This window comes from Trachurus trachurus (genome assembly GCF_905171665.1).
Source record: "Trachurus trachurus genome assembly, chromosome: 14".
NCBI classification, from domain to species: domain Eukaryota; kingdom Metazoa; phylum Chordata; class Actinopteri; order Carangiformes; family Carangidae; genus Trachurus; species Trachurus trachurus.
This window is the reverse complement of record NC_139903.1, coordinates 23,832,078-23,844,821: the sequence shown is the minus strand read 5'-3', so window position 1 is coordinate 23,844,821 and position 12,744 is coordinate 23,832,078. Positions and strand designations below refer to the sequence as shown.

At 40.0% G+C, this 12,744-nt stretch overlaps 1 protein-coding gene across 3 annotated transcripts in view; it reads left to right on the top strand.

Annotated features, from left to right (window-relative positions):
- Positions 1-12,744, top strand: part of grik1a (glutamate receptor, ionotropic, kainate 1a) — a gene marked incomplete at both ends in the record, with an annotated part of 35,033 nt that overhangs the window by 631 nt on the left and 21,658 nt on the right. For all 3 annotated transcript variants that reach the window (XM_083987424.1, XM_083987425.1, XM_083987426.1), the window contains one exon: positions 11,851-12,018. In XM_083987424.1, coding sequence (XP_083843550.1) covers positions 11,851-12,018 — 168 coding nt within the window. The remainder of the gene's footprint in view (positions 1-11,850; positions 12,019-12,744) is intronic.

The window sequence follows — 12,744 nt, the reverse complement described above, 5'->3', positions numbered from 1 at the left end:
CTGAGCTGATAATAAAAAATACTCACCTTTGTTAATTAATGTTGTTAATTAAGTTGCCTGTGACTCTAAATCACCTTGGGAACTTGTTTACTACACTTTGCCATCTGGGAGTCTGTCTGAGGCTCAGTCTTCATCTCTGAAAGTGTCTTTTTTTAAATCATTCAAATTTCAATCTGATCACAGGTTACATTACAGAGGACTGTGTTGTCCTTATTGCTACACACCTACACACATGGGCAGGTGTAATTGATTATTGATTCCTCTCTGTGTGCTCCTCTGGCCTCCACCACACATTCATGTTGGAGGCTTGTTTTCAGCAGCACAGATCTCTACAAACTCTGAGACCTATCCATCACTGGGATGGATGTAATCCAGGCAGAGAGGGCGATGTAATCATCCTCAGAGCTGCTGTCATAGGCCGTGCGGTGGTACTAAGAGGAGTGAGGGAACTTCACCTGGACTTGATTAGACAGGAGGAGGCTGCTGAGCGCTCCGGGCTGTGTTCATTATCGGAGCTTCTCACTTTCAGGCTTTAAGGCGAACAGTAATATGTGGACCTATGTGAGTGAATAAATGAAGGATTGGCAGGAGGACCGCCACCTGTTACTGTAATAACTTGGAGATCCATAGGGGAAGGCCACATGCAATACTGATCCTGGATCAGCAACATTTCATGTATCTAGAGATGTCAGAAACCAAGAGGTTTGTATGTGCAGGTTAGTGTTGCTTGTATCTAATAATGAGTCTGCAGTGGCCCACACTTATCAACATGCACCATGTATAATTCAACAATTAATCATATGATCAATAATGTATCAGCGTTTTACAAATCAGGATTTAAGCATTATTATGATCCTATCCTATAACACACCCTCCAGACATATTTTAATAATAAAACGGGTCGAAAATGGTTTCTAGTTAACTGCTTTTCTTACTCCTTCAGTGTAAAATCCTTTATCTATAAAGATGCAAATAGGTTTTGCATTAAATGTTTAACTGCAGGACTCAAGGCGCCTCCTAATTCAATGAGTCCAGTCTTTATACTTGACTGTCAGTTAATTACTATCCATTTCCTGTTGTTTAAACACCTTGAGCACATTTTGTTTTTGTTAACTCTCACCTCAGCCCAGAACACATACAGGTATGTGCAAATTCTCTGTGCATGTGAGCTGGACATTTGAAGTCACTGGACCACACACTCTGCTCATACATCACTCTGCACAGTGAAGGTCAGCCAACTAAAGTGTGGGAAACAATACATAAAATGCATATCTGAAGAGGGGGGTGGTTATGACTGCCATACCAAGTTGTTCTGCTCCATCCCCAAATTAAATTAAATGGAATAAATGAAAAACGTTGTTATCGATTTGACTAATCATATTTGCATCATATAATCAAAGTTTCAGTGACTTCACTGTCATTTTAATCCTGATCGCCCACACAGCTGCACAAACAGTGCACCCCTTCAAAACTGGCATAACCAATTTCATTAAAGCATCCCGTTTACAGTAAACAGAAAATAGATGATGCTAAGTAGACTAGAAAAATGCATGGGATTAAGGTAGATATCTTATTTATGATATACCAATCCATGCAACGAGGGGGAGGTATAAGGAGGGAGGGGGGATTTAAAATTAAATGGATTTATGTGTTATCTATCAGATTCTATAGCTTTAGATCACAGGAAATGGTGCATGTTAAAGCTTGCAGTCCTAAAGAGCACTCTAATTCTGAAAGTCTGGCAGTTAGTGACCAGTCAACCTGTCAAAGTGTTACTATGGATTACAGAGGCGATACAGCAGATGACAGAGATACGTCACTGTGTATCTACTGATTACTGTCGTGTCAATATGGAGCCTCAGCATCAAAGGCGAAAATGCTTTTTCTCAACTCAAACACATCTTGGTATTTCTGTTTCCTCATCCCCCATCAGCCGACACAGTGAACACCAACGCTGATGTTGCTGGTGATGAGTTAAAATCATGTCTCTTCATCAAAACCTCTGAACTAGATGAAGTGAAGTATTTTCTGTATCTGGATAACATCTTCCCACTTGTTAGATACCACTTTTTTTTTCTTTTTTTTAGCATGGATAGTATTTGTTCACTTTATCTGGTGAAGTCCACAGTTGCACATGCAGAGATTTTGTGATCAGGAGTTTAGCTCTGGGTCACACATTGATATTCAGGACCATTCAGGACTGATCCGTTCAGCTTTGACGGTTCAGCTCAGACCTTTAACAACACAGGTCCCGAAATTCACAAAACTCCACAAGATTTACATACATAGACGCTATCAGTGAGTGTGTGTGTGTGTGTGTGTGTGTGTGTGTGTGTGTGTGTGTGTGTGTGTGTGTGTGTGTGTGTGTGTGTGTGTGTGTGTGTGTGTGTGTGTGTGTGTGTGTGTGTGTGTGTGTGTGTGTGTGTGTGTGTGTGTGTGTGTGTGTGTTTAAGGCTGTGAGTGAAATCATATTGCAGACTGGGGCTCCAGGTGTTGCTTTGTTACCTTCAGGATCACTTCATGACTGTATTTTAATGCTCTTTTTTCTTTTCTTTAAATTTTAGACTATTTATTATTCCAGGATCCCTCAGAGCTCATTCACATCCATGCTATCATTGTAAAGATAATACTCTGCAGGTTCATTTGCCATGTTCTCCTTAATCCTAGTGCTGTCACAGTTAAGATGGTGAGGGTTTGAACTCGTGAGAAGAAAGACAGAGGTACCTGGTGTTGTTTTCCCATCACTCTCAAGTTCCAAAATGTCATGTATAGTTGGAGAGAGAAGTTATCACAGTCTTTCTGTCAGCTCCAGCCGGTCCGGTCTCTCTCCTCTGACCTCTCTGACGTTTCTGTCTGCAGAGCTGTGTTTGGCTCTAAACTGTGGAGACTGTTGTGTGTGAAAATCCCAGGAGATCAGCAGTTTTAAAAATACTCAAACCAGTCTGTGTGACACCAACAATCATGTCATGGCCAAAGTCTCTGAGACCACATTTTTTTCCCCTCCATTCTGAGCTTCTGACCTGTGTCTGCACGAGTTTATTCATTGTCCTGCTGCCACATGAATGGCCGACTAGATAATTGCAGAAATGAACAGAGGCAGAGATGTGCTTAAAAATTGCTCAGTGAGTGATCACTGAGACCGTTTTTATTGGCTTCAGTCTCATAACGGTCTCATGCTGCTGACACATTACTGGATGAATGTAGGGTGCATTTTTATTGTGGGATATTTAAAAATGTGGTTTTATTTGCCCCTGGGAAGATGATTGGTCTAATCATTTTTAAATCTGGAATTCAGCCTCCGATATTCCTGATGTTGCTGCTTTGGTTTCATCATGCTTGAGCTGGTTTAATCAGAGAAAAGGAGAGGAGGACATCCCAGGGTATCACAATAGCAAGAGTCAATTAAGTTAAGTGCAAAGCAGCTTTTCTTTCAATAGAACAGAATTGTATATATTGTATGTAGTGGGTGGAGAAGGAAGAGCAATACAAAGCAAGATGCTTCATATTGGCCAAAACACAGTAACCCAGTAGGAACCCAGGGTTACAGATCTGATCAAACACACCTCCTCCTCCCTCAATTCTCAGCCTCTCCAGACGAAGCGTGTTTGCCAACGTCCACACTCACAAGATTCACTTTCTTTGCCGTCGTAATTCCAAACAATACATTTTTAGTTATTGGCAAAAGAGAAGGAGCGAGCTCCAACACTGGCTGTGTGCACTTGAGGTTCTCAGTGCTCCCCAAGAGCCTCAGAAAAACAATGAAAGATGAAAGATTTGCTGAAGAATGTGTTAAATTATTGATCATAGACTCACATTGATTACAAGCAGGTGGAACTTCAATAAAAAAATCAGTGCAACTTTCCTCAGGAGTATAAATGTATAACATTATGTCTGACATTGACAGAACAACCACGTGTACTTCACCTTTTTGCTCTGAAGCCAGCCCGTCTGCCCACTCCTGTTTAAGTCCCGCTGTGTTCTATTATGGGGAATCTGAAAATAACAAGCGAAACCGCCCCACAAGTTAACAGGATCATATTTCCTCCAGGGGCTCACGCTTGTGTTTTGACCCGTAAATGTTTTCCGCTGCATCACTAAATGCTGTAATTTAATGTCATAAATCATATCACAAGACGCCCACCACAGCCTTACAGAGGAGAGCCAAAGATTTCAAATGCGGTATTTTATGAATATACTCACCCAAGATAATAAATAAGCTCCCCATGAATTCAGTAATATGGAAATTATAGATTTAGGATGTATTATGTGCTAAGCTCTCTACATCAGAAGATTAAATTGAGTTGTTTATGTCCAGATAGAGGTGTAACCTTCATTTATATATACTGTATAGAGATATAAAGGTACCTGCTTAATTTCATTCATTAGTTCCTTTCTCTCTAACAACCTTCAGGGCATTAGTAAAACGAATGTATCGTTCCGCAGCCAAATTGAGAGAGTTTTGGAAAGTTGGCCTCACTTCTATCAAAGATGCACAGATACACGGTGGAATTGGCTGCCTCAGTATCATTTATCGTGCTGGCAGAAACCCAGGACTTCTGGTTGCGAGATGGAGCTTTGGTGTGTGTGTCATGAAGTAGCGTGAATAACATTGGTATTCATTTGTACGTATTGATCCCCCGGTCTCGTGGGGCTCTTCTTGTGATGTGCAGATTAAGTTAAGGCTTGGCGAGCGAAGACAGAGTCACTCACTTCTATCCGTCCCGTTCTTTGTCTGATTCGGTGGCACCTGTGCCTGTCTGATTTGGGAGCAAAAGAATAAATGACTTTGGAACCTGGGAGAGACTCAGCCTGAGAGGAAGCTGTGTTCTTTTGCCAGTATAATGGCAACTGTAACACACACTGCTTTCATGGTACAAAGCCAGTGCAGAAAAATGGAAAATGACAAGTAAAAATAATTCCCCCATTTTTTTTTTTGCTATTACTCAAATGGTAATACAAAAAAAAGAAAGAAAAAAGAGTTGTCCTGTTCTTCAGAAATGCTAAATTGCCACTGATGACTTACAGAGACTCCTCTAATCCTTTTGTTTCCCTTGGACTTCACAGTCGGTTATTTCTGTCTGTCCCTCCCTATCTCGTTCTCTCCTCTGTTTCTACATCTCTGACAGCATTTCAACCTTTTTTGCCCATTTATATGTCTCCATAGTTGTTATTGAAAGCAAAACATTTCCATTTTGTTCTTTTTTAGGGTGTTGTAACATGCCTTATCATTCAGTTTGACACCTGCATTAACACGGCGCAGCAATCCCTGTTGTCCCAGAGAGACGCCGATGGCAGTTAGTTTCCAGACAAAGAACAACTCTCTTACTTGTCATGCTCAGTGATATTTCACAGCTGTTAGACAGATCTGGTCCTCTGAGTGGCAGTGTGAGGTGTAACTGCCCTCCTCTTAAATGTAATGCTCAATAAAATATGACTCAGAGTCTTTCTGTTCAAAGTGTGAACAAAACCTTGCATGCTCATGTACCATTACAGCATCTAAGCATCAGTTTATTATCATCGTCTGTGGTCGTCTGGTAGAGAGCACTGTCAGACACACAGCACAGGATATCCAAGTCCCCTCCAGACACATCCTGTATCCAGACTGTGCTGGGCCAGCCAGGGTATTAGAATAATCTCTGTCCAAATAACACATGTTATCTTTTGCAAATTGACAAGTTTTGGCAAGTTTTTTTGTTGTTTTTTTCAGAAATTTCAAAACTGTTATGTAAAAATGAGCCTACAGTATGAGTTGTTATCATGACCCATAGTTACATTTTACAATTAGGCGACATCTAGTTGCCATAGTAATTATGACAGGAGCAGAGGGAGAAATACGGTGACGTACTACTGTATAGACCGTTTCAGAGAGTATAAACAAATACAGGTGTTACCAAGGATAGTAATTAAGGCTCCATTCCATTTAGTGTACCAGAGCGTTTTCTAATGAGCCACACCTGTCTTTGTTTATACTCTCTGAAAGGGTCTATAGAGAGAGTGCTACTCCATATAAACACAAGACTTTGGGCTGCTCTGGCTCAGGAGGTAGATCGGATTGTTCCCTAACTAGAAAGTCAGAGGTTCGATTCCAGGCTCCTCCAGTCAACACGTCGAAGTGTCCTTGGGCAAGACACTGAACCCACACTTGCCCCCTGATGTGTGTGTTGGTGTATATGAATGTGAGTGAATGGTTTGTTTCCCGTACTGTGCCTAGCATTGTATGAATGTGTGTGTGAAAGGGTGAATGTGACCTAAAAGTGCTTTCAGTCAGAGAGACTAGAAAAGTCCATTTACTTTGACATTGTAGAATAATGTTTGTTTCCCACATGAAAGTCTTTGTTAAGTTGTTTTGTTTTACTCAGGAGCCTTCAACAAAGTCAACATCGGTAGGCCTATAACTATAGTAACCATGGCAACCAATTTTGTTAAATGTTGAACACTTTTCACCTAAAATCATTGGCTGTGTCTGGAACCACCCACTCACGTGCAGCCAACTACATACTCAATGAGTACTGCATAATGCTGACTAAATGATCAAATTAGTGTGCCATTACCAAGCTGTTCACTCTGGAGCCAATAGCCCAGGATGCATTTCATACAAGGCAACCAAACGACTTTTGCAACTGTCTGAATAACTGGGGATTCACTATTACCACTGTTAATGTTCACTTTTTAAAGCTTTAAAACTTTTTCAGACAAGAATTTATCCCTACAGCTGTGGAAACGTACAATTTATCATCTGTTTCTAAAAGCAACGGCTGTTTGTAAATCTTGTACAGTGATTTAAGAGATATAAACGCAGCCAGTCATTGTACTGTGGAGTAACATCAGTATCCTGCCAGTGTGTTTTGAAGAGCTGCAATGCATCATGGGGCAGGTCAATGCCCAATATTCTTACAGCTCAATCTCAGAAATTCTGAAGAGGCATCTGGTTATTCCTCGAATACACAAAATGACATGCAATGCAATGTGAATGGACTGTTTGACTAGTACGTTAGTAGGTGGTTCCCAACACTGCCATCTCTTCATCAGTAGTATTTTGGGGCTTTTTATGCCTTTATTGGATAGAATAGTTGAGAGAGACAGGAAATGGGGAGGCAGAGAGAGGATGAATGACATGCAGCAAAGGGCTGCCCGATGCAGGATTCGAACTGGGGGACTATCCTTTACATATGGGGCGCCTGCTCAACCTACTGCGCCACTCGATGCCCCCTATAGTTTTTGTGCCTAATTCTAATCAAGACATGATTGTTATTATACTAACCTCAGCAGTATAGTGTTTATTATCACCATGAGGGCCCAGGTCTGGTATGCACACTGCCTTAGGTGTACTATTCCACGAGACACTTACTATATATACCAATATACTTTTGGTGGTTGAGTTTGGAGGACCTGTTGAAACTGGTAGTACACATCATCAATATACAAATCAGTAATATCCTGTGTTGGCCCCTGGACTGCTGATATTTGTACCCCTCTCTGTATCACACCCTCCAGGTCCCTTTTGAAGCCTCTAAAGAAGAAGATAAACCTTAAAACTCCAATAAGGGTTAAATAACACATATTAATCACCACTGAGGCGAGTGGAGGAACTTAGATTTTTTATTTACACTCATCCTCAATTTGACCATAATGAGCTAGCCTGAGCGCTAAGCAGCCTCTGTGCATCCTGAGTGTGCTTCTATTTTATGCAGATCAAAAATACCTGCAAACCCCAGACGCATGTTAAAAGGCCTTTATGGAGTCCTGTGGGTCCTCTGAAAGTTTTAACAGCCATTTATGCTGTCTTGTAGACCAGATGGATGTGTGTTCCTGAGGCAAATTATTCCTCATTATTTGGGAGCCAAATGAATGCTTTTAGTGCTCCGAGGTACATTAATTCATTTGCAAAGAAAAAAAACACATTTTTTTTTGTCAAATGCCAGTTTTATGTCTGCAGCAGTCACAGCACACAGTGGAGTTCAAGCAGCTCTGCAGGAGGGAATGACGCATGACAAATGTAAAACATAATTATTTGTAATTAAACAGTTAAGTGAAGGGTGGATGATGTGTGCGTGCGCACACACAGGCACAGGCACACACAGTAACAGATATCTTTATCTCTCCAGTGGGTTGCTGAAGAGATTGATCAGGTCTGCGTGACAAGTTGGCACAAAGCTCAGATTTGTTCTTCAGCTTTTTTATGCCTCTGCACTGGAGACGACCGTGACCAGAGGCAGAATGTGTTTAGGTTGCTCGTGAACGTGAACGTGATGTATCAGAGATGCCTGGAGAGAGAATTTCATTACATCAGGTACATGTTCACTTGGACTCTAGGATGAGCTGATCAGAATTTGGTGCCTGAAGATCAAAGGTCAAGGTCACGGTGACCTCACGCAACACGTTGGCATTAGCAGCTGTTTACTTATTCCCATGCAGCAGCCTCAGCCATTGTTGCACAGACAATTACGTTTAAGAGGCTATTATACGTTCTCTGATCAGCACTACCTCCTACAGTGACTCCCACAGTGAATGGCTGGTTAGCATGCTAACTTAAGCAGAAGAAAGGAAGTGATAGAAATAGAAGCAAAACAAGTTGCCATTGGAAGGAATGAATAAAGTTTGATGCTCAACTTACAACATTTCTCGTAGTACTGCTTAGTCTAAACAGCTGCTAATGCTAATGTTGCCTGGAAAAACATACAAATAGCTCCTTTGATGCCTATTATTTAATTCCAGTGGGTGGAAACTACACTGTGAGGCTCTAAAACTACAGCAAGCTGGCCATCAATTTGTTATACCACATAGGCCTATAGAGTTTTATGGTAGTGTTTTCCTCCTGCTTGGTAATCACAGTAATTACAGAAGAAATCACATTTTGTATGTTAACAGACCAACAGTTCTTATAGTTCCCAATAGGCTGCTGTTTCATTAGCAGGGATTTAGCACATCAGCAGGTGTGTTTGGTGATCAAATAAATTCAAATTCCTCATAGAAAACCAAACCCTTGCGGATAAGTCAACCCAGCTAACACAGACAGGCATCAGGTTGTTCATACCAGACCTCTGCTCATCTTGACAAGACACCTCGGGCTACGGCACATTACTTGACTAGCAGGTGTTCAGTGTGTAACAGTCCTTTCTCCCATATTTCCCGTATTATAATGTCCTACAGCGGGACCAAGTTAAGTTCCTCCATTATCTACCTGCTGTGATGGCCCAATAATTCAATTCCAATCATGTTTCAATGACAAGGCTGCTCATTGATCTGTGATTGTGTGGAAATGGGAATCATGTACAACAAAACACCAGATAGCCTACAGGAAAACAAACCTTGAAACAGCTCACTGTTTCACCCCAGGGGCCATGGGCAGTAAAAGCAGTGCAGATCTAGTGAATACATTTATATAGTCTACACTTGGAGCTATATCAGCCTATTGATTAATGGCACAAATGTACTTGTATTTTTGATCTAATGGGCTATATTATTCCCCTATTACATGAGAGCGTGTTTGGCAAGCAAATGTACTTTTTCTTCATGAATAACATTATACTTTAAAAATGGTTTTAGCATACACAAGTTTTAGTTATATACTCTTATATTTATACATAGCGCATCTACAGGTCTTTGCAAGATTAATATAACCTCAGTCTGCATGTGAGCATTTTTTTATGGCAAGGCATTTGTTATAATTATATATTGTTTATTTAGTATTAGTTTCGGTGTGTGCTCTTCCTTTATGCTGCTTTATGCTTCACTAATGGCAAACATCTGGACTGGAACCAGGATGAGAGTGAACAAATGTGGCTGTTGCAAAAGAAAGACAGGAAACACTTTTATTATGAAAGCAAATAATACAACAGACAGGCCAAATGGTTTGAATTATATCTAAAATGCAGCAATAACATATGCTGTGTCACACTCAGGGGACTCCTTTTATGTAACAACAAGAATGACAATCATTTGTCTATTTTATTATTATTTTTGTCCTGACCAATGCCACTTGCTTCATGTTAGAAAAGCCTGTTTTGAACCCCCACAAAACTCTGAAAGCCCTTTTATTTCCTGCCCTTTCACACTACATGAGCAATTATGCTACTTCCATTTCATCCTGCCTTTGAGTCCACTCATCTTCTGCAGCCGGATGACAGGACATTGATGAAGAGTTTGGGGGCAATTTCAGAAGTCTGTATGAACGGCATTGTTTCTTCAAAGCCCGCTGACAGCTGGTCCATGTGACCGACGGTGTGGGGCCTTGGGTTCCAGTGTGATGATAAAGTGAGAGGAGAGCAGTGGAGGAGTGGATACCTTTGGATCCGTCTGACATATAATTGCATATAGAAACTCCTTTATGCCTTGGAAAAAACATTGTGATTGTTCATCGTCCAGCTCTTTATATTCATCTTAATTTTGCATGCTTCTGTGGGAATTCCAGATTAATTCTCTGCTCGTAAAATATTGAAGCTGGAGGCATTGAAAACACAAATATTATCTTTTATTGTGGACATAACGCATTTATTGCTTTGTTTATCACTAGGAAATTTGGTTTGCATAAAAGGAACTGTCTGAAATGACCCTCATTAAGTCAGGCTGCAGAGAACATTTGGTGTAATTTTAGATTGTGCAAGCTGCTTTATACAATAAATATACGTATATGGATGTGTTCAACCTTGTCTAGCTTACAGTACTGTTGACCTACCTGTGTCATAGCCATCTCTGGCTTCTGTGGATGATAGGAAAAGTAAATTTTGTCTACTGCAGTGTATTCTATATGCTGTCAATCATATAACAGGCTCAAGGGGTTCTAGTATGCAATATGTCTTTATCGCTTATCAACAACTCTATCTCTGTTACCTTTCTATGTCCATCTGTTAATGGCTTATTAAAAAATCCTTATTAATAAAACAATTTCAATGTTTTAAACTCCAGATGTGGTAGCTCAGTGATATCTTTTTTAATTGAATTGATTAAAAATGATATGCCACCAAAATGGGATTTAAAAAAGAAAAAATCTGACAATACTATATTTGTCTTACCGATAGCTTTTTTTTATATAAAGCAGTGCTGAATTATTTAGTGAAGCCATTAGGTGCCACTTATGAGGACTTGGTTCTTGTAATATTGAAAAACCTAACACCCACAACCTCAACAGAGTTCACTTCAGCAATTTCTCCAAGGCCAGGATGTCTGCTTTCCTGCAATTTCCTATTTTGATAAAATAAAAGCAAATTCATTAGCAGAAGTTGTTTTGTGCAGAGGACTGGAATGACTACGAGCATGTGTGTGTTGTTTTGAACTTTTGTCCAACAACCGTTTGCTGATTGAAAGTCAAATAACAGGGTCACATAATTACACATCTGCTAATTAAAACATTTTCCATTTTCACCATTATTTGTTCATTGCTCTTAGACATTTTTCACAGTGCTCTTAATCATCTCCATGGGCCTTTTAATACACGTCCTGAATTAACTTCTCTTTGTTTGCACTCAGGTTTTTACTCTGAAACATCATAATTATTTTTTCCTAATTTTCATATCCAGTTTTATGTAGTATTTTCAGTCATAGTTTACAACGTGCATGCATGTTACTGCAAGCACTCGTTAAAAGACGTCTCATATCATTACTGACCATTACTGACCTGTAGCAATGAATCAACCTCACTCTCAGATTTACTGTCTTGCTTTATTAGGTTTGTGTGATGGGCTTTGAAAGGCTTTCTGTTAAACAGAAATGGCAGAATTTCTCAGCCGACACAGGAGCACGGAATGAATCCATTAATTTGAGATCTGTTATCGCTGCGACTGCTGAAGCTGCAATGTTTTTTTTATTAAAACCCTCTCTCGATTCTAACTAACTTTTCATCTCCATGTGCAGGTGGTATTTTTGAGACTCGAGAAAGTGAGCTAGTGAGTATGGACGAGCTGGCCTTCAAGTTTGCTGTAAATAACATAAACCGCAACAAGACCCTGATGCCCAACACCACCCTGACCTACGACATTCAGAGGATCAACCTCTTTGACGGCTTTGAGGCTTCCAGGAGAGGTAGGAAATTATATTACCACACAATTATATGTCTCCCTATACAGTGTGTAAAAAACATTTAATACATGGTTACAACACACTGTAATGTAAGAGATCTAAGCTCAGTTAATGCATTTGTTGACTCCACTTACTCTACCTCCCCTGTAGGTGGAGGTAGAGTAAGTGGACAGTGTATGATAATATCGTCATTGCAAAAGTTTTAAGTGTAGACAGGTAGAACTACTGTAAATTATTATACGCAGAAACATATTTATGCATAGATAGCTGCATATAACTAACTCTTTACATTGTAAACAATTCATTAAATGTAGCGCCTTTAAGGGACTTCATGTCAAGAGGTTTCCATGTTGGTTATGATAACGTTGCCGAAATCATGAATGTGTTCATGCTCTAATATTGTTAACAACTGCATAATAAAAATACAAAGTTAACCAGTCACATAGCCTTGCTTAATTAGGGTTCAGTGACATCTCTCAAAGCTACACACAGTAAATCTTAAGAGTCACAGGTGTGACTGCATTTGTTTATTTTCTTATTCCATAAAAAATGTGTTTTTTTTTTTTTCACTGAGGGTCATATGACTGTATGAATTCAGTGAAGCCCTTTAGCATACAGCAGGCTAACAGTAATGGGATATTACAAGTGGGTTATTCAGGGTTTTTTTTCTGTTAAAGTATCCTCCATTAAAATGCCGAACATGTTAAAGTATAATCAGGAAATTCTACA